This window comes from Physeter macrocephalus, chromosome 2, assembly GCF_002837175.3.
Source record: "Physeter macrocephalus isolate SW-GA chromosome 2, ASM283717v5, whole genome shotgun sequence".
Lineage (NCBI taxonomy): Eukaryota > Metazoa > Chordata > Mammalia > Artiodactyla > Physeteridae > Physeter > Physeter macrocephalus.
The window spans coordinates 67428399-67450415 of record NC_041215.1 but is presented as its reverse complement, the minus strand read 5'-3'; the positions used below and the strand labels follow the sequence as shown (position 1 = coordinate 67450415).

General features: G+C 42.6%; 2 protein-coding genes across 3 annotated transcripts in view; both read right to left on the bottom strand.

The window, feature by feature from the left end:
• Nucleotides 1-790: 790 nt before the first annotated feature.
• TBR1 (T-box brain transcription factor 1) lies at nt 791-8468 on the bottom strand. Its single transcript, XM_024122367.1, has 6 exons — nt 7685-8468; nt 6970-7124; nt 6493-6614; nt 5716-5874; nt 4697-4758; nt 791-1646 (listed from the first exon to the last, which is right to left on the bottom strand). The coding sequence occupies exons 1-6, from the start codon at nt 8374-8376 to the stop codon at nt 791-793; spliced, it is 2046 nt and encodes a 681-aa protein (XP_023978135.1). The 5' UTR covers nt 8377-8468.
• Nucleotides 8469-13263: 4795 nt separating this feature from the next.
• PSMD14 (proteasome 26S subunit, non-ATPase 14) overlaps nt 13264-22017 on the bottom strand; it is a 101833-nt gene continuing 93079 nt past the window's right edge. For both annotated transcript variants that reach the window (XM_007107744.3, XM_028478402.2), the window contains 2 exons: nt 16116-16178; nt 13264-13678 (listed from right to left, as the gene is read on the bottom strand). In XM_007107744.3, the coding sequence (XP_007107806.1) occupies nt 13580-13678; nt 16116-16178 (162 nt within the window). In that variant the 3' untranslated portion in view covers nt 13264-13579. The remainder of the gene's footprint in view (nt 13679-16115; nt 16179-22017) is intronic.

Below are 22017 nucleotides of genomic sequence, written 5' to 3'. Positions count from 1 at the left end.
AACGGATTGAGGAGAAGTGAGAAACCCATCATTATCTAGTTTTTCAAGTTTCAAGTTTTCAGAGCCTCTTAGAATATTGTTAATTATCCCACCAGAAAAAATGCTAAAGGGGAGGGGGGTGGAGAAAAAGGCAAAGAAAGGAAAAGAAATGAACGAGAAGGTTAAGCATGAACTGTTTTGTGCCTTGACGATGAGAATAAAAACTAGCCATTCGTTACAGTAAATTAACACTATATACAGTCATTTCACAGGCTTTGTTCCACTAAAATTATTAACATCCCTACCATCCATCCATCCATCCACTCGGGGATAAGAAAGGACGCGCTGGGGGGGTCCAGGTTCTAGAGTCAACATCCTACGGTTAATGGGGAGGCCGAGACTTGGCGGGTCGGAATAGCTGCTGCCTGACAGGACTGCCCAGGTCTCCTAAAGGTGAAGAGTTTCATTACCAGAAAGGGAAGGAGAGGGTGAGAAAAAGACGAGGGGGAGGGGAATTGTTGGGAGGATAACTTCACAGAAGGTTCGTAAGTAGGAAAACCAAAAGGTTTACAGCCAAGTTGAAGGTCGGTGCGCTAATTGCGGAAACTGCTGTGCAAAAAAAAAAAAAAGAAAAAAAGGTTAAAATTACACTCGGAGACCTGTACTAATTCGCTGCAGACGGTGTTCGAGGGTCAAACAAACTGAGGGGCGCGCGAGTGGGGCGTGGGCAGGAGGCGCAGGGGGAGAGGCGCGAGGGGCTGGCGGGGGCCCGGCCGCGGCGGGGCGCGGGGCCGAGGCGGGCAGGGGCGGCCTAGCTGTGCGAGTAGAAGCCGTAGTAGCCGCCTATGTCCTTGGCGCAGTTCTTCTCGCAGTCCCGCTGGGCCAGCACCTCGCTCTTGAGCGGGGACGAGCTCTCGGACACGGGCGTGTCAGCGGGCGAGATTCGCCTCCGTTTGGCCTGCTCGTAAATCCCCGAGTCGCTCGAGTCGATGGACTTGATGGAGGAGGGCGTCTCGATCCAGCTGGAGTCGGACAGGTCCTTGGGCTTGGCGTCCTCGGCGCCGGGCGGCAGCGGCGAGCGCTCGGCGGCCAAGCCCTCGGCCTCCTCGCCCAGGTAGGGGTTGGCGCCGGCCATACGCGCGGCGGCCGCGGCGCTGTTGGGCCAGCAGGGCAGCACCGAGCCCGACTTGGCGCCGCAGTACTGCGGGGGGCTGCGTGCGCCCCAGCCCGACGGGTCGGCGTAGTAGCCGAGCGGGCGGCCCGTGCAGCCGGCCGCCTGCAGCGGCAGCGCCTTCACGCCGGCCGCCGCGTACGAGAGCAACGTGGCCGCGTTGCCCGCGAAGTCCGTGGCCGTGTCGTAGGCCGAGGCGGCGAAGTCCAGCCGGTTGTTGGCCGGCGTCACAAACCAGCGCTGCGGCGACGGCGCGCCCGGGTCCTCGGCCTGCTGCGGCGACAGCAGCCCGTTGGTGTGCGGCACGCTGCGGTCCGTGCCCGGCCCGGGGCCCGCGCCCGCGCCCGGGTGGAAGCGGGCCTTGGCGTAGTTGCTCACGAACTGGTCCTGCAGGAAAGAGCCGGCCATGGCGTAGCGGGCCCCGGGCACGATCTGCGAGCGCGGGGAGTCGTTGGGCGAGGGGGTCAGGCGGTCCATGTCGCAGCCAGTGTAGATCCTGCGAGGGAGGGAGAGAGAGAGAACCGAAGGGTGGCGCCAGGTCCCTTCGGGGGGGCAAAAGGGAAGGCCACCCCTGGTCGCCCACCCGCACCATCTCCACGTGTAACCTGCCGTCCAGGATGGAGACAGACAAAAGGTCACAGACCTGCATCCTCTCCAAAATAAATCGTGAAATTATAAAGGAATCAATCTGTCTATTCAGGGACCTAAAAATGATACAGGTGAAGAGGAAGGCTTCCCTCCTCTCTTGCGCTCTCTCGCCAGGTGCACAGGGGGCCCGAGAGAGCAGCACAACAGGGGATTCTCATCCCACTTCTCCACTGTATGTGTACACATTGAGACAGATTTACCCAGGAATTAAGGTGTTATTTGCCAGGTGGGCCTTTCTTCTTCAGTGAGAGTTTCTGAGCGAAATTTCTAAACAAGTCACCCACTTCCACCCTTTTAAGACCAATTTCTTCCATTTGACACACACGCGGGCCCCCCAGGTACTGATAAGCATCGGACTGCTCTTCGACAGTCTGCTGAGACCCGGGAGGGTTACTGCTGGAAGCCTCCGCAGGACTTACTGTCTTGTTTTCCCCGTGTGATCTTTCAACCCCCAGCTCCCGACCACTAATACAAACAAGAATTACTACTTGGAAACAAAGTCATCAATCAGTAAAATTCTTTTGCAGAGAAAAAGCGTTCTTTACCCTGACCTTCTTTCCCCAGCTTTTGATCTGTTACTGGTTAAAAACAACAGCAACAACTTGGGGGGCAAACTCTTAAAGTACAGTTATCAACCTCCGCCAAGCAATCTCCCACTAATAATAGCTCATCCTTATAGAACTTGATTATGTGTACCAGGCACCCTTGTCTAGGACTGTACAGACAGTAATTTATTTAACCATCACAACAATTTTCCAAGTTAGGTACCATTATTATCCCACTTTACAGGTGAAGAAACTGAGGCAAAGGGAAGTTAAATAACTTGCCCAATCACATACAGTAATTGTGTTACTAAGAATTACCTTAAATAAAATAGTCAAAGATTAGCTCTAGGCCCTGGGCCTCGAAAATCCCATTCGAATTGAGAAGGAACCAGAGATTGGATCAAGATTGGTCGAAGTATTTTCTCATACACATACACACATGCCTCCCTTTTTATTTAGCTCACACATAAATGTTTTAATCTTTAATCAACAGACTGTTTTGAAAGAGAGCCTCAGTCTTGTCAGACCTCAATCCTTTGGGGAGGAGATTCCCTGGTGAGTGGCCAAGCAAACCCCCTGGCCCCCCTGAACTCTTTATTGCTCTCCCTGTTTCTCCAGAAGTGAGCCAGGCCCAAATAACCAACATTAACAGTGGAAAGGGAGTGTCATAAACCATTCTACTCTTCTCTAACCCATAAATGTCTAAGATATCCACTTGTATAGTTAAAGAAGCTTTTTATGAGAAATATATAGTGATTTAAGAACCAAATGGAAGTGGTTTTTTCCAACAGAAGTCAGCCAGAAGAGGGGCAAGTGAGGGTTATGCTGTGGCTGCTCAGGTGCAGTTTGCTTACTGCACAAAATTTCCCTCCTGAAATTTAATTCCAGCCTCAAATAAGAACAAGTAGAGGGAGGCAGGAAGGGAACATAACCAGCAAGGTGCAAATATCTTCTCTGTTTACCACCACAATATTTTAAAAAGAAAAAAAAACAATCTGAAAAAGATACAGTTTATATGCCCATCCAGGTCCCAACCCACTTGGGATTACTGAATTGATTTGTGCAAAATAAATGCTTTGGAACAGATGTTCACAGCAGAATTAAAAGCTCAAAATCTACAAGACCCCCTAGTACAGAGACCAATATCTCTGGTCTCATGGGCCACACACTTTCCACTGTGCTGAGCCCACCTTTTTTAGATTGTGAGGAAGGACTAGAGTAGCCAAGTTTTTTTTCTGCGGAATCATACTGATGAGGCTTGCTTCCTTTGGACCACTTTTGAGGGATGCACATGACAGTTACAGGCAGGACCATCAATGACTGTCTTTTCAATTTGTTATAAAAATATCAGGAGGGAAGTTTGGTATCTACCTGGAGATAGCCACTTGTCTCCTCCACAAATTTAATCTATTGCTAGTCAAAGACAGATTCAACTTTGTAGTTCTATCCCAAGCACTTAATGCAAGCCATGAAATTAAAATTTATGTATCCTTCCCTTCTATGGTCAGAAAAAAGTGAAGGGATCACCACAATCCAGATTTAGATTTTGCTATATAACTCTATCTGAACTCCTAGGCACTATACCTGGGCTCTGAGGAAGAACGCTAGAACAAGCCCAGGAAGTATTCAGTTTACACCTACTGTTGCTCCCAGAGGACAGCATTTTGATAGAAAAGAAATGGAAATAGGTAAGGGAGGCCTGGAGAAAAGGGAACCAACACATTTAATTAAAACGCACCTAGATACAAACGATAAGAGGAAATATTTTTCTTTCGAAGCATAAATAATACACAGCAGTAGAACCTGGGTCCTTCCCAAAGCCTGAAGTGACTGCAATATCGGCTGTGCTCGTGAACTTGCCTGTAGTGGGTGCACATTTTTATTCAGTCCGTAGTAAACTTGCACAGGAAAAGCTATTACACAAAACTTGGAAATGGGTAAATAAAAGTCACATATGCCAAGGAGACTGTAACAACTGCCAGAGCCACATGCACTTTCAGGCAGACTCGGGCGGTTTTAGACACAGACAATCTGAGCTGAGCATCTGCAGTGCCACACACAACTCGCGCACCCGGGAACCAGGGCGGCTTCCCCAGCCAGCCAGTCCCCGAGCCCCGCCAACAACTTTGTAATTCACGCAAAAGCTAAAAATAGGCGGAGGAAACCTTTCACCAAAACCGCAGAAGTACTAAGCCAGGTCACCAGAGAGAAGGGGAGCCGACAAAAAGGAAAGGAAAACCTCGAAAACAAGCCTGTCTTCACACTTTCTAGCTTCCAAAAGCCTTGTACAAAGCAATCCACCTTTGACCTAAAGCCCAATTCCACAAATTTGAGAAGGTGCAAAACTACTTACGTGTCATAATTGTCCCGAAATCCTTTTGCAAAGGGGTTGTGATCTATTTTCAGTTGTGTAATCTGGAAAAGAGAAAAAAAGATTAATACGATTTTACATTCTATACAGAGGACTGGGTGTTTAAGGATATGTCATCTGCCGCTTTTTACCGGGGCTTACGGCCCACAATTTCATTAAATAGCAAAGTTTCCCTAACTGAAAAATTTGAGGGAATGGGTGGAAAGGAAAAAAAAGGAAGTATGATGAAAGTTATGAGGAACATGTTTAAATTAATGGTGACTAAAACTAAAGAATTGCTTTCAATTAGCTCTCCCATGTGTTCTAAATTGGTTCAAATGCTCATTTTTTAAAATACTTGTTACATAATGCACTTACTCAGGCAAAAATCTTTAAGGGGCACTTGAATTCATCACTAAAAAATGTTGCGTATCTTAAATGTTTCATCATATTTTTTAAAATTGGTCGCTTTTGATACACAACTTGAAGAACCCACAAGCTGCATCTTAAAATCAGTTTTGATTTAAAATAAATGCATATTTTTAACTTCTAATATTTTCATCTAAGTTTTTAAAAAACACCATCACTTCTAGTAGTCAAATCAACAGTAGTAAAATAAGTTTCTGCAAACTTGCAAATGCTTAAGTTCAAACTGCTAGAAAACTCACTTCGTAGCCCCCAGTAATTTATTGTAGTTTTTAAATATATGAATGTGGGTTTCTTTAGATCACCCAGAAAGTGATGCTTGAAAACTAAATAAAAATTCCCAAGAGGCCCGAGAAATTCTGGTCACCTTAAAGGTGGCCCGGGTGACCCGCGACGGAGACGAATAGCAAGCGTTTTCCCACCGGCTAGGTATTTAGGGAAGGTGCCCCTCAGGCCCCTAGTCCTACGCCTAAAAGGCGCAGCAGAGCCAGCTGCGGCTGACGTTAGTGCCAGAGCGGGGGATGGCCGGGGGTAGCGGCGCGGGCCTGGAGAAGCCGGTGCCGACCGCCGCGCGCCCAGCCCCCAGGCCTCCTTACATCGGTGTTCTGGTAGGCGGTGACGGCGATGAACTGAGTCTCGGGAAAAGTGAATGTCTGCACGCGGCCGGGCTGGCTGGTGTCCTCCGTGCCGTCCTCGTTCACTTCCACCACATGCAGGCGGGGCTGGTACTTGTGCAAGGACTGCAAAACCACCATCTGTCCGGCGGAGAGAAAAGGGAGCGCCGGGCGGCGCGTTAACGCGGCCGGCGTGCGCGGAGCTCTGCGCCGCCCGCAGCGCGGAGGCTGCAAGGAGCCCGCCGCCCCTAGTAACTAACAGCGGGCCTCGCCCGGCTGGTCACTGGCTGGCTGGGGCAGACCAGCCCTCGCTGCCCCGGAGCACGGATCGCCCGAGCACGGGAGGAAAACCAAATCCGACCGCCCGATCCTCAGGGCCCTTCTCCCTGTCCTCCTTAAAGGAGAAACAAAGATTTTCACAACCTGCAGATCCTGCGCGTTTCCTTCTCAAAATCAACCAAGTATTTGTACTTGGGAAGGTTGGGAACTCGGGAATTGGGCGAGAGGGGGGGAGAAGAACAACTTTGCAGATTGTTTAATATAATTTCGGAGGATGGAAATAGAATTTTTTAGAAGTCTTTTTAATGAAGCAAAGAAACGTGTCCAGTTTCTCATGTTGATTTAAAGTGATGAACTGGATCTTAGGGAGGGACGAGTATGTATAAGTGAGAGTGTGTGTGTGTGTGTGTGTGTGTGTGTGTGTGTGTGTGAGAGTGAGAGAGAGAGAGAGAGAGAGAAACGAGCGCTTGAGCCACTGACCTGCCCATTGTTGTTTGAAGCTCCTTTGTTGTTTGTAAGTTTTAATTTTCCAAAAGAGATTTCTTGACGCATCCAGTGAGCCCCCGTGTTGGGGGAATCCGGATGCATATAGACCCGATTTCCTAAAGAAAGAAACAAGTTGTTTACATGTGCCCTGGGCACTGCCCAGTCCCAACTCCTCACCACGTAGGACACACACACATAAACACATACGCACACCCCTTTTTCCACTGTGAGGCCCATTAGCTGGGGCTTTTTTAGGCCGCGCTTTCTTCCTATTAACTGGGATGATTAAAATAGCTTTTGCATAATCCTCCCCCTTCTCGCGGCTCAGTCTGTCCCCCTATGCCCCTCGTTTCCTTTTAGAAGTCATTGGCCGATCGTTTTAAAAGTCGCTCGAGCCAGTCCACAAAGGCTTTAATTAATCATTCTCACCTAAATAAGTGTCAGGAAAACGTGTTAATTGGAAGGACTTGCCTTGCACATTGGTGTCCGCTTTGCCGCAAGGAACCCATTTGCCTCCTTGAAACCTCCAGTGATTGGGATCCGCCAAAATCACATCCACAAAAATATTGTAATGAGCCGTGGGATCGAGACCAGAAATGTTAAAACTTAAAAAAGGAAACATGCGCCTATTTAAATTAGGAAGGGGGGAGAAAACAAGGGGGAAAAACATAAATGTTAAAGATTAAATGCAAGAAGCGAGGCGCCAGATAGCAAAGCAAAACTTGTTCTCTCAGCGTCAATGAGCGAATGTTTGCTGGGTTGGAAAAGGGGTGGTGGCGGAGGAAAAGAATTGGGGCTGAAGTCGGGGAGTCGGCAGGTAGCACTGCCCAGCTGGAAAGCGAGATTGGCGACCCGAATCTCCACCTGTCGGTGCATCGGGCGTTGATGCGTCCCTCCCATCTCCCGGCCGCCGGCCAGGGCTCTCCCCCTCTCTCTCGCTCTCCTTTCTCCGGCCACTGGCTGGCTCTCCGACCACCTTTCTAGAGCGGGACCCCCCTCCCCGACATCACCGCGGTGGCTAGACCTTCCACTTTCCGTTTTTCCAACACAGCCAACTCTAGGACGCGCCAGAGCGCCTTCCACTCCGCTCCCGACCCCAAACCTTGGCTGCCGCGGCGGTCACAAGCCGGGTGCACTTGCCCCCGGACCGCGCCTGGAGCAGCGGCAGCCAAGAACGTAGCATTACCTGCCCTGTTTGGTGATGATCATCTCCGTTTGGTGCCGGTGAAATTTCAGCCAAAGGGGCCTGTTGCACAGGTACACCTGCGCTTTGCCGGGCACCAGCCCGGGCTGTGTGGAGGAGAACTGGTAGAACGGGGCTCCTTGGTAGGAGTGGCCGTACTGCTGTGGGTAGGGGTAGCCGGCGGTGGGGTAGCCCTGCGGTGAGGAGTTGGACAGGAGGCTGTTGTAGGCTCCGTTGGTGATGACCGGGTGGTGGGCCATGTAGCGGCTGGGGCTGCCGATGGAGAAGGCGGGGTGCGCAGGTCCGTGCTGGCCGGCGTACGGGAACATGGCACTGGGAGCAGTGGCCGCGGACTGTGGCTGGCTGGACTGAGAGAGGAGGTAGCGATCTGCAGCAGAGCCATCGAAACTGTGACGAAGCTCAGAGACCCCGTCCAAGACAGGAGAGAGTTTACTTCTCTGGACGTCCCCTGGTGAGTCCTTGGAGTCAGGAAAATTGTCTGTATCTGACTGATTCGTCATCCCCCTGGTAATTTTTTTCAAAGGTGAACTTCTCTCCAGGTTGTCAGTGGTCGAGATAATGGGATGATCGTGCAAGACGAGCTCAGATCCGCCTGAATGTGGGTAGCTGCTGCTCACATTGAGAAATTTCTTGGAGAGCATGATAGAAGGAGAAAGGCAGTGCTCCAGCTGCATAGCTCTGGAACCTGAACACTCGCCCTCCTGTCCCTGGTTTTTAAAGTCCTATTTATCATAAACTAGAAATCCACAGACCCCCTCACTAGACAGAAAGCACTTCAACCAGCAAATGCTTCTCAAAGGTTTGATTTACTTTTTTTTTTTCCCTGGGAGAAGAGATTGGCCAATTGACACTATGCAGCAATCAGAAAAGGCTCACTTTTGATCTTGCTGCTTGTGCAGCCGATGAAACGGCTCCTGCCATTGGTTAACTGCTGACAGTAATTTAATTAGATAGACATTAATTAGGATAATCACCTGGCTCCTGGTCGCTGCGATCATGGCAAACTGAAGGGGATGATTTTATTGTTGGCTTGGGGGTGGGGTGGGGAACGTGTGTTAGTTTTACGTGAGCACTGTTGTGTCACCTTTAAGCTTTGTGACCACTGCTTTAGGAAGATTCAAAGATGTGCAATTTACTAAACATTTTCCTACCTTCTCCCCCCACCTCCCTCCTTTGGAGCTGAGGGGCGGAGGAGGGAATTCAACGATGCTAGGAGACTTTTCGGATCTGAATGAGCCAAATATTCAGTTGAATGTAACGATTTCAAGTGCAAAGTATACAAAGCGCGAGCCGGTGGCCTCTTCTCGCCCTGTAAAAGTTCCAGAGTCTGTCTTTTCCAGTTAATACAGAAGCACAAGACACCTGACCCAGTCCTTTGTGAGCAGGTCCTGTGTGTCCTCTACGAACACCCCCACCAACGCACACCTTTTAAACTACATACATAAATAAATAAATCACTGCTGCTGAGAGCCACCTCCATGAAAGAGAGCGGCAAGGGGGAGTAGTGGGGGAGAAAGGCAAGCAACTCAGCCCCCCATCCACCCACCTCGGGAAGGTTCGGTTTCTTGGTTGAGCACAGAAACAGTGACAATCAATGATCTCCTTTTTAAGTTTTGCAATAATCATAAGCTGTCGGGCTGAAGTGCCTTAATGTAGTTGCTGTGATGTTTACGAGGTCTTTCCTAAATATTTTATCAGCGAGCTTGGTTGCAGATTATCTGAAGAGCATCTAACTGGGGGCAGGCGCCATGCATGCCTCGCTTCCCACTGCACTTCCTTCTCTCTGAGGTGCGGCCTTGGCGACAGGTTCAAAAGCCTCGCCAGGAAAAGAGAGGGCCGGGTCCTCGCGCAAATGGGTTCCCTAGAAGCGCTGATCTGGGGAGACAGAGTGGAAGTGGTGTCAACGCAGTGATCGTTACGGAAGACTGTGTGTGTGTGTGTGTGTGTGTGTGTGTGTGTGTGTGTGTGTGTTTAATGTTTATATAATCTGGAGGGGAGAAAAAGAATCCATGCCAGTAATTTTAAAATGAGAAAGAATCTAAAGAGGAATAGAGAAAAGAACCAGTTTTAAAGGATGTTGGCACAAATCAATAGCACGAGGCCCAAAGCGGCGCCGAGGTGTAGGAAGAAATCTCCCAGTACTGGGTCTACAGAGGAGCCCAGCCCTCCGCCCGAACCAGAGGGCCAAGAGGCTTCACCGCTCTAAGCTGCTTCCCGTGGCCGGCACCCGCCAACCTGCCCTCCTGTGGCTTTCCCGGGACGCCGAGCCGCGCGGGAACCAGGAGGAGGAGCGCAGCGCCGGAGCTCAGCTGGGCCCCGCGAGCTGGCTGACTGGCGGGCCGGCTCCACGCGGGGCACTGCGGGGGCAGGCGGCGGGAGAAGCCACCCCCGCGCCCGGCGCTCGGCCCCAGGCCAGCCGCCCCGCTCTGGCTCCATTGTCTAAGGTCCCCGTAGGCTCCCCAGCACCCTGGCGGTCCCGAGAGGGAGCCGCCCGCAGACCCGGGGAGCGCGGGGCAAGCGGCCGCTGGCGCGGACCCCGGGGGCACACACTCTTTCCCTGCCGGAGGCTCGGCCTGGGCGCCTCCGCCCGGTGGAGCTCGTACCTTCCTCCGAGAGAGTGCATCTGCCTTCCTCGGGCCCGGCCGCTCCCTGAGGGAGAGCGGCGCCGGGGACAGTGGGTGGGTCTGGCGCTTCGCAGAGAAGGGCTAACCCTACTCGACCTGCGCCTAGACGGGCGCATTTTGAGAGCGCCGCCTCTGGGGGCCGAGCGGCCAGCGCTGAGCCCGGACTGCGCCTCCGCGGCGGGCGGGCGGGCGCCTTGGCCGCAGAGGGCACCAGCCGTGGCAAGGCCCGGCGAGCGCGGCCCGGGGCCGGAAGGGTTGGTGCCCAGATGTCCCGGACTGGGAAAAAAAAAATACAGCCAGACCCCATTTTCCTTTCGAAAGCAAATCTCAGCCCGTGGCCAGGAAGCTTCACTAACAAGCAGGGCCTTAACTGTTGAGGCGTTGGGGTGTGGGGGGAGGGGACAGTAGCTATGACATTATTGGACGCTTGGTTTTCTTTGCCTTTTACCTTTCACCGCCATTTCTCCCGAGAGCCTTTGGCCTGGTTTTGGCTACTCTTGCTTTCCCCTTTCTTCGATCATTCACTTCTTTGTCCCCGAATGCCTTTCTCTCCAACCCCCTCCTCGGTGGGACAGAGCCTTCAGTGTGTCGCAGAAAGGAGAGACTCTACCTGGGCTCTTTTTCGGGTTTTGTTATTCCCGGTACCCTGAACTGGCTTTTTAAAAAATGAAGAATGCTAAAAATGACATGTTAGAGGAAAGGGAGAGTGCCTCCTCCTCAGAGTTTCTAAGGAATTGGATTAGGAGATAAATGTGCACTCTCACTTAGATTACCAGTACTGATTCAGTGTTTCCTCACATACAGGCTACGTCTTTTAACATATATGCTCAAGAAGGAAAACAGGCTTTTCTCAGAATCAGCACATCAGCTCTTGAATCATACTTCCGTAGAGCTGGTCTTCTCAAACTTTAAAAGTGCTTATGCACCACACCAGGATTCTTGATTTGGATTCAGCAGGTCTGTATTTCTAAGGAGCTCCCACAAGACTCAGGTGCTCCTGGTCCAGGGAGATGGCACTGAATAGTGAGGCTGGAGCTTTTGATGCCCCCATACTAGACTAAGTGGAAAGCAGGAACATCTCTGTATTAGAGGCAAGAGTTTTGGTTCTAGTGCTGCTTTAGTGCTGCAGAGACCGGTAAAGATGCTCACATAAAATACACACACACACACACACACACACCACACACACACCACACCCCCCCCCCCCACACACACACCCTGAAGTGGCTTATTGAGCTTGTGATTAAATAAGTTGTTTCAGTGCCTGCCTGGGCCTGGGTTATCAGGCTGCTGCTAAAATAGCTGTGCATTCCAAGCGAAAGGTTTCACTGAGCCTTCTTAAGACATCATCATTCTGATTGACTCCAAATCTACAAAACTGTAGGTTTTTGCTAGGAGGGATTCTGGTAAGCTTTTGAAATTGGGAACGTCTCCAACATGAACCAAGTGGGAGAACATGGTATGTGACTGTGGGAAGTCCTGGAAGATGAGGTGATCAAATAAGAAGAGCAAAAGGCAGGCCTTGTATAAGCCTTCTCAGTCACTTTACTCACTCAGGAGCTATTTTTCAGGGGACTAAAGTGAAAGAAAAAAAAAAAAGTAGTTTCCAATGGAATGTGGAGAACAACCCTTGTATTATTGAGGCTTTCTTCTGCGGGCATATTGTACAAAAAAAATCTTGACTAGCTTTTCACAGTATCTGTGAAAGAAGTCACAGAACCTGATTTATGTAAAGAGGAAAATCATGTATTTAAAAAAAATGAAACACTTGCACACACGTTTAAATCAGGCAAAAGGAAAATTTCTACAAACTTCAACTCATATTTTAATTGTAAATGGTTAGCTGTTGTAATCCCAACAATTAAATTAATACATATTACAAGTCCTACATAAAATATACCATCACTATATTTAAAAGAAGAAACCACAGGACAATCAAGAATGCTCAGAATACCTTATTCCACCAAAAAACAGAGACTGTGAAACATAGTGGGAATTTAAGCCACTTCCACTTTTAGTTTCTGGTTACTTTTCATTAGGCAACTAAGAACAGCCTAGAATTATTCAAATAGGAGAGTAACTTGGTTCACCACATTATTCATACTACTCTATCAGAGGCTAAATCTCAATTCTAAATCCCCAAGTAAATTCCCTCTTTCATGAAGCCTTAGAAACATTCTTACCATATTTTCACAAAGGGAGAGACAGAATTAAATCTTTATTTGTCTCCATGTATTTTGCACATTCTTTGGTGTACCCAGTATGGTGCTGTACCATGTGTGAGTACTTATGTACATCAGGTTAGAAACAGGTTGAGGGACAAGGTCATCTATGAAAGCTGCCATTAGTCAATTTTTGTCTTTCTCAGAAAACTGGGTACTTCTAAGTTAAGAAAGATGAGAGAAAACAGTAACAAAATTATTGCTTATGTGCTCATGATATTAAATTCACATTATGGCTATGTTTCTCGTTTTGCTTTGAGGACACTGCCCACCTTCTATGGCTGTCTCAGCTGAAAGTCTAGTGAAGTTTTGCAGCAGGCAATTCCCAGACAATCGCAACACTGCTGGTGGAATGTACTCTTTAAAAAAAAAAAAATCTTCCAAGTCTAAATTTAAATTGCCTCCCTTTTCTCCTTATATGTACCCCTCTGAAATACTGAAGGTATAATCTGTTAACAAGGTATTGAGTATTCAATATTAACTTGTGACAAATACTTTTAATAAAATATGTCAACATTTTTCTGGGTTACTCACTAATGAGGTAGCCACTCATTAATGGCAGTCATTTTACATTTGTGAAGTTTTGTTATCACACTGATGTTTTATGTGTTATCTTAAATTACAAAGGAAAACATATCTCTGTGTGAGATTTCTAGTGCACTGTCAAATGTTACTCTGTCAATTCCACCCAGTGCCAAAAAGACCTCAGGAGACATAGACTGTAAATGTATTTTATTTTGTAAGCAACAATCAAAATATATTTGTGTTACTGATTTCTTCAAATATTAAATGGGATCTTAACAAAATTTGTCCACTTTGATGTATTCTTATACAACTTTGGAATCTGCAAAGACCCTGACTAAAGAAACAGAAGTAATTGCACAATGGAGACTGAAGGTGTTACAGTGCTGCAAATGATGCCAGATGTCTTACATTTAACCAAATACACCTTCAGAGGTCCCTTGATTTTGAGCATTAGGAACAAGAGGACTATACACTGAAAGTTATCACTAAGAGCTTTTTGCATTGCTTTATTTAAATACAACAGTGTCCAACATAGCTGCTAAACACTGGACAATATTTGAAGTCATAAGTACATCCACATGTTCCTCCAAATGACGTTTGGGGTCCTAAAAGAAAAAAGGAATAAGGAAAGAAAAAGAAAAAAGAACCATATTACTGGTAGACGAATTACTTATTTTCAATAGCTGATGAAATTGGTAAAGAAAGCCAAAACTAAATTTATATATATTTTACAATTTAACTTTCCCAATATATTGTTACATTTTCAGGATTTCTAAATCTGTTAAAATGTTAAGGAGCTGATAAAATAAAGATCGATTTACACAATCAATGTTATGACTCTGCAGCAGAAATGATAAAGAGTCACAAGGAATTCTATACAGTCCGAAATCATCTGATTTTTTAAAAAAAGCATAAGCATTTTATCTGTGTGTATAAGCCTGATTATGTGTGTATATTTTCTGCCATTCATATATACTGAATGTCTGAGGGGGTACTTTACTCAAAGCAAACATACCAAAGGGAAAGAGTGCAATGTGAATTCTCATCACTTCCTCTGTAATTTTAATTTAATTCCTATATAATTTTAATATTTCAGGAATAGTGCTTTAAGTGATTCAGGAAATATTCTTGGATCAAAAGTCACTGTTAGTAATTTAAAAATTTAAATACAATTTGGATCAATTCTAAAATGTTAAGAATAAATATTTCGTGTAGCTATTTTGAAAAAATGTATCACAGAAAAGAATATAGGTACAACCCGTTAACTTAAACCTGATCAAATCTGTATTTGAAACAGCTGAGTTAAAAACAAGACTTAAAATTGCATTGTAATAAAGGAAGTTAAGTTTAAATGCTTAATATACATTTACGTTTAAGGCTGAGCTGATTGAAATACTTCAGCTAAATTTGAAAGCTTTGAAATAAAGGATAGATATTACACAAAGTAAAAAACTTTCAATTAAACCATTATTCTCTTATCTGTTTTGCTAAAATACCAAGACTCCTAACTTTAAACAAATGTTCACCACTGAAATTACTTCTTGGCTGCTCTTTTCTAAACTACAATTTCAATACACTTGATTTCTTTAAAATACCCAGAGATACAACACGCTACAAATAATTTCAAATAACTACACCACAACATTAAATTTTCTTTATTTCAGAAATAAGCCTTAGGACATTTTAGGTGACAGAGACTAAGAAAGACTGGCAGGAGAAAAAGATATTGGTCTGATTCCATCATAGGCAGTTTTGCTTTTGCCACACAGAAGGCCAAACTAGTGAAGTACTATATTTTTTAAAAATGATTCTGATGATTATTAAACTTTGCCAATTATATATATTTTCAGTTTCACTTTTAATTTCTTTGCTGCTAACTGTTAATTAAAATCTACATCAAGAAACTATAGCATCAGAGTCATTTATTCAAAAAATAGTTACTGAATGCTAGGCTCCAAGTTGGTGATCTAATATTACATATTAGACTAAAATAAGTAGTGGGAAAAGACAACAAGGGTGACTGTATCACACAGGATGAGAGAATAAGATGAATTATATCTCATTTTCGGTTTTGGAGGGTTCCTCTTGTTATTGAAACTGTAATATTCAGAATGCAGTGAGATTTGACTTCACCAATTATGATACTTAAGTCAGACCTTTGCCCCTACTGCTCTATTGGAATAACTGGGTTTGCGGTGAATTGGTAACACACTTCCCTCAGTTATCTACATTACTTCTTGTGGCAGCTGGGTGATTCTTAGAGATTTCCCATCCAAGAATGGTCCTGGCCCAAACCTACATAGCTTGTGAGATGTGATGGGATCAGAGCATATGGTAGGATGGCTGAAAGCAAAGACAGCTTAGTGTCTTGCATCTGAAATATCAAGATTCTGCCAACATCAGCAATATGATAACCATGTTCCATGAAATGAAAAAATGTAATCAACATTCTTTAAAAAACAGTCTAATTAATCTGTAGATTCTTTTAATTGGTTGGTGTGTTCCCCCCAACCTTCAGAAAAATAGGAACTAAAATATATATTTCATCTTAAGAAAAGTGAAAGAGCAAATACTTAAATCCCTTTCTCTTCACTCAGTAGAATCCAACAGGGCTCTCAGCTTTCTCAGGAATATTACCTATATATTGAAGCCTACATATTGATAAACTATATCATTTTTAAAACTGTTACATAGGAAATAAACCTACCATTCTATTATCTTCATGGACAATATTATTTCAAGTAAAAATAGTGCTTGGAAAATGAACTCAGGACACAAGTTTCCTACTTTATTTCTACAAAATTGTTTTCACTAAAGATAGTATCTCACAGGTATATTTGTGATTTACTTCTCTATAGATGGCAAAAAGAATCTGACATCAAATAATTCAGGGACCTTTAAAATTAGCATCACATTTACATGACAGAAGAAAAATGTACAGTGAACAGACAGGGAAAAAAAATCACACAGGCTCCAAAATACTTTTAACTCTACAAGAGCATGTTATTATGTGAATGCATAACCTATTACAGTACACCTCACCTGCTTGCCAACATTCTTTATTGCCAGCTGTTCAGGTGTCATCTTATCTTCTTCTTCTACAGCCTGTGAATGGAACACAAAGGACAGAGTTTCAAATTCTAAATGTACTTTTCCCACTGCAGAATAATCATCAAAGATAATGATGATCTTAATTTTCATTCACAGAACCTTTTATTCAAGTAATTTATTGCACAAAAGAGCAACTTTGCTAATCTTCAGAACAGCCTTCAGGGTAATAAAAACTATAACCACCATCATTTTGAAAACAGACTTAAGAAATTTGTAAAAGACATTGAAAATATCAAATTGGACCACCAAATGGAAGTGGTAACCATTTGAAAACTGGTATGGAATTATCTGAGGGATGGCTAAACTGGAGGATGGAAGAACCTAAGGGAGCTGCTTGTGGCACTGGGGTACTAACTACTCCTATTCTGTCTCCTTTTTCTTTTCCTACTTTCACTATGGTTCTCCCCCAACTTCCTATTATCTTTGTCTCCTTTTTCTTGTCAACCAAACTGTGCATACCCAGTATCTAACTATCAGTAACACTTAGGTTCAAAGGACCTCCTACTGACTTTTGATCCACAGTTAACAAATCATATAATGTAACCCCTTAATACCTTCACGTATTTAAATCTGTAAAAGTAATAGATGTACTCAGAAAAAATTCTCACTTCTCCACATGAATGATCTTTAATAATCATGAAGAAATAGAGTAATCTGAAGTTTTCAACATCAAAAAAATTACTTGAAATAAATGCCAAATCAAATAAAAATTAAATAAACCAAACCATATATACAAACCACTTTCTACTATTTTCAAAGCCAGCTACAAACTTTTATGTGTATGACCATAAATTTTCTAGCAGAATAATTCTGAAGTAATTATAGCATTTAGATTAGCTACCAATATTGCCCTCTACCCTAATAATGGCACCACTGTGTAACCTTTTTATTGAGAATTCTAAGTTTAAGCAACCTCCTTCGTAACAGTTTTGGGTATGTTACTGCCTAAAGCTAGGACTCTGCATCAGGTGAACTCCTGGTCTATGATTTATTCACAGCATTTGATAAATGGAAAATGAAGAAAATTTAAGTATCACCAATCTTAAGAAGTAATACCATAGCACTTAATATGGTTACAAAGGGGGTGAGAAGACAGGGGCAGAAAGCAGGAAACCAAAATCCCAGTGAGGGTTAGATTTGGATACTCGCAGCTGCCAAATTTCTTCATGTGTGAACAATGAACACGTAGGAAATGCAATCATCAGACATTTCCCATAAACTGGGAAGTTTGGCTGCATTTCACACCTTCTTAATAGTTTTATAAACAGAGAACTTGAAAATGAGCAGAGATGGCAAGTATCTAATTTTATAAATGGACAAACTATCTGGAGAATTTTCCACAGTAGAATCTGCCTAAAGAGAAAAGACAGTGAATAAGTATTGTATCTACTGATTATTACAAGATACTTATTTACAACACATCATTAGGAAATACATTTATGACTCATAAAACTAAAAAAGGGAAAATAAGTTAATAACACTCCAAATCTAGAATTCCCTAGACAGAGAATATATTCATTTTCAGAGTCAGATGTCACTCCTATTATTCGCAGCTAGTTAAAAAAGTATCTTCTAACTGGGAAATTGCTTCTCCTACTATCTCAGTGCTTTACACATACGGAAACACTGGCAACACATAAAAAGTTTGTCTTTCTAAATTACTTTTACAAATCATGACACTATACCTTACCAACCTGAAAACATATTAGATAAATGGAACAATTCACGTTAAGTCTGTACTCTATATCCATTCAGTGTTAGTTGTTCTATGCACAAGCCAACAATAGTACTTTACGGTATTGGAAGGAGGTAAGGGTTTTGGAATTTGGCTCAAAATACCAATCCATGTACAAAATAGTTATTATGGAGTATTTTGGAGTGTTGCAAATATCAAAGATGGCAGACATGCAAAGATGAAAGTAAAAAAGCACTTAAAGCATTGATCTTATTTGAAAGGTTAAACAGAATATAAAAAGCTCTAACTCAATTTTTAAAAATCTTTTATATCATTTAACCACTTTACCAATTAGTTTTTCCATTTCCTATAATTAAAAGAGAGAGTTCACAAACTCTTTGAGAAGTGCAGATGGTAAAAAGTACTCCCAGCCATGGATGCCATCTGGAAAATGAGGAGCAGCTGTAGATTTAGGCATATACGAAGGTTGCAAACCCCCATGACAAAAGAGTAAGCACATCTCTTACATTCTGAGATAGACCAGATCATCACATTAAACCTCTAAATATTTTCTCCATCTACCTAAGTTACCTTTATCTCATCTATCATCTGGGCAAGACCAGTCTGCCTTCATTCATAGCTCTAATCTGGCTAGTCACCAGGAAAAATTAAGAAATGGTAGCAGCAGAAACAAATGAAATTCAGGCACAGGCAGTGTCCTTACTAGGGGAACTTCTGTGTTTATGGCAACTTCTGTGATTTGGCATCAAATTTTGCTTTTGCATTCGTGCTCTTCGGTTTACTCAACCAACAAAAAAGCACTGAAAATGTTTGTGGCTATTCACACTAGAAACGTTTTTAACAGTTTATCAACAAAGACCCCCAGATGGCTATCCCATCATGCACGGTCTGCACAGTTCTAAGAAATTCCTGGAGTTTGGTCTGTTATGTTATCATAATCCCCTCAGATGTACCCCCTATCTTAAAGAGGCTTTTACTAAAGCCATTAACCTCATTATCTTTTTCCTAGTAAGGGTCAAATTTCTCAAATGGAAAACCTGTGTTTCAAATTCTACCATTTTATTTACCTTCTAACAAACATGGATTGGACCCTTAGCACTTCATGAATATTCTTTTAAGGAGCTCCACCTGGCAAATTCCAATGGACTCAGTTTACCTGAACTTCTGAACACCTTTTCCAATACCCCTTTTCTCTTCTAATCCTTTAACCTCTGCTTTCATGACACCATGTCTCTTATTTCATTTTATATGTCATATCTATTCCATTCCTTGGGCTTCTTTTTTTCCCTTTGATATGTTTGCAGTGCTCACTCTTAACATGTCATGCTTCCATTTAAGCACATGCTTTGTAAAATCACCTATATGGTATATTTTTTCACCATTAAACAATCTCTGCATAAACTGCTAGTGAATGTAATATAGGCATTTTAGTTCCTTCTTGATTTTCATAAAAAGTCAATGCATTGACTATATAACTGAAAATCACATTATGGGTTATGGGGATAGAGAATAAGTTTAAAGACATGGCTTTTATAAAACATACTTAGGAAAGCAAAATTAACCAATATGAAACAATTAGAAAACTATCTGAGAAAGTATTACAGGTGTGAATATGGAGAACAAAAAAATGGGTTCCCTACAACCGTTAGTAATTAAACATTAACATGTACATATTAATTTAATGAATCCTTAAAACATCCCAGTGAAGTAATCTACATTTTACATAAAGAAATTAGGCCCTATCTCCTATATGTTAATTCCAGCAATACTTCTACTATAATTTTTTTTCTAACTCTCCTTTTGAAAGTGCTTATAACACTCTAGTATATTCTATGTATGTCCTCAACAGTAGAATTTTCATCATTTTATACATTCAGTAAATAACTATTAAGTACTCACTCTGAGTTAAGACAGTTCTTGCTCTTCAAGAAGCTTGCATTTGGGTTTTACTTTACCTGCCTGTAAATCTCAAATTATAATGCAATATGAAATATACAAAAAAGGAGTGTGCCCAACGAATGATGGGGACACACATAGCCATACAGCCAATAAGCAATGAAACTGTGACTTAAATATAGTCTTATCTATCTCCAAAGACCTCAAAGCAACATTCATGGCAATTCGGGAAATCATTACTTTTTAATGACACATCCTGAATGAAGCCAAACCCATGATTTATTAAGTGACCCAGAATACATAAATTCTTTCTAAAAGTATTATAAGGAATCCAATTTTAAAATGTAATTATATAAAATAGAGATATAAAATAAAGATCATGTGTGTGCCCATACAAGTGTGTGTATGTATAATAGAAACTGTAGTTTAGACTGTTGAAAAAAATTTCTATGGCAGAGTCTACTGCTAGTTGCCTACCTAATACACATCTTCTCTTTCTTCTTTTATAATATAGCTAATTTTATTAAAGGCAGTAATACTCCCAGGTAAAAGACTATATAGCCTTTCTCAAAGCAAAGTATGTCCACTTGATTAAGTTCTGCCAATGAGATATAATCAGAAGTGCTGGGTGGGACTTATAGAAAGGATCCTGAAAAGGAATTGATTTAGCTGAGAGGTCTCTCTCTTTTGCCCTTGCATTTCTTCCTGTTGTTTGGAACTCAGATGGGATGGCTAAAGCTTTAGCAATCACCATGAATCATGAGGAGATCTAAATGATGGAAGCAAATACAAGGAAAGTGGAGCAAAAGATGGAGATATCTGGGTATGTGGATGTAATAACTTCAAAGTTTCATATGGCCTTGAATTGCAAGAGATGTACATTCCTATCCTGTTTAAGCCTTTGCTACCTCAAGCTAACACAATCTTAGATATAAATAACACCTGCTTAGTGCAAAAACTAAAAAGAATCCAGGATTTACATAAAGTATAAAATTCCCCTACCTTCCACCTGAGAGTTGACACTGTTAACAGCATAATATGTTGAGATATATGTGAGTCAGAGAGGTATCATTGAAAAATGGAGGGAAGGTAACATAGTAGGGACTTTTCATATTGTTACACAATTTCATTTTATACACATAACATCAAGTTTTAAATATTTCTCTAAGCTGGTACTTGTAGAATTTCATTCTTCATAATAAATCCTTAAAAGAGAACATGTTGGCTTAAAGAGTTATACGCACTTAAAATTTAAAGATAAAATGGGAGACGGCCTTCAAAAATGTCATATATCACTTTTTTATTTTCCCACTAGTGGCACATTCTCCCAAACCATTTTTTTAATTTGAAAAGAAAAAAAAATCTACTTATACTTTTAACTTTTTTCTTTGAATACTTAATAAGGTTGAACTCTTTTTCATGTTTATATGCCATTCATCTTCAGTGAATTTTCCAGCTCTGTTGTCCAATTTATTATTGTTTCTTTATATTTTACAGGAATTCTTTGTCTGTTATGTACTTTTTGGATACTAGCCTTTTCTGTGTTATAGGTACAAATATTTTCTGCCAGTCTGACTCCTAATAAGCATTCAATAAATGTTATTTTTATTGCAGGTAAACTTTACTGTCAAGTTATCAAAATTTAAAAGCTCACTGATATTCTTACTAGCACTAAAGTAACCTTTGGGAAGCTTGACCACAGCTTTACAAATACTGAGTCTTCCATTTTGGAAACAGGAATTTATTCACAAAAGTTTTTAGTATTTTTCAAAGAAGTCATATATACATATTTATACATGTACATTTTTTATGGTAGTTATTCCTAAATACTTTGTAATTTTGGATGCTTCAGTGAACTGATTTGCCTTTTATATTTTTCAACTGGTTTCAGCCTATGTAACTGAATGGCTACGTAATTCTCAATCATAATAGTTCTAATAGTATTCTAGTCTAGTTTCATGTATTTCTATGCTTGATTGCAAACATATCCTATCATACTTAAATAATGATAATCTGGCCTGGTTTCCCAATATTTATATCTTATTTTGTTTTTCTTATCTTATTGCACTAGCACAAAACAAGACCTTCTTATTTAATACAGCTACTTTGATAAACCAAATGTAATCATATAATTACACATTTTATATGTAATTACATAAAAGTTGCATCCAAACCTTCTTTCAGGTTACTAAGTAGGCAGTTTTTCCACCTGAAAAGTAAACTGTCAGATCTCTGAATTTA

What these genes read in the sequence shown, in the direction of transcription:
- TBR1 (XM_024122367.1), bottom strand. Translation starts at nt 8,376, where the DNA reads ATGCAGCTGGAGCACTGCCTTTCTCCTTCTATCATGCTCTCCAAGAAA. An exon ending in CTTCAAACAACAATGGGCAG is followed by an intron (nt 5,875 to 6,492) that starts GTCAGTGGCTCA and finishes TCCGCCGGACAG; the next exon opens with ATGGTGGTTTTGCAGTCCTT. An exon ending in CCGCCTACCAGAACACCGAT is followed by an intron (nt 4,759 to 5,715) that starts GTAAGGAGGCCT and finishes TCTCTTTTCCAG; the next exon opens with ATTACACAACTGAAAATAGA.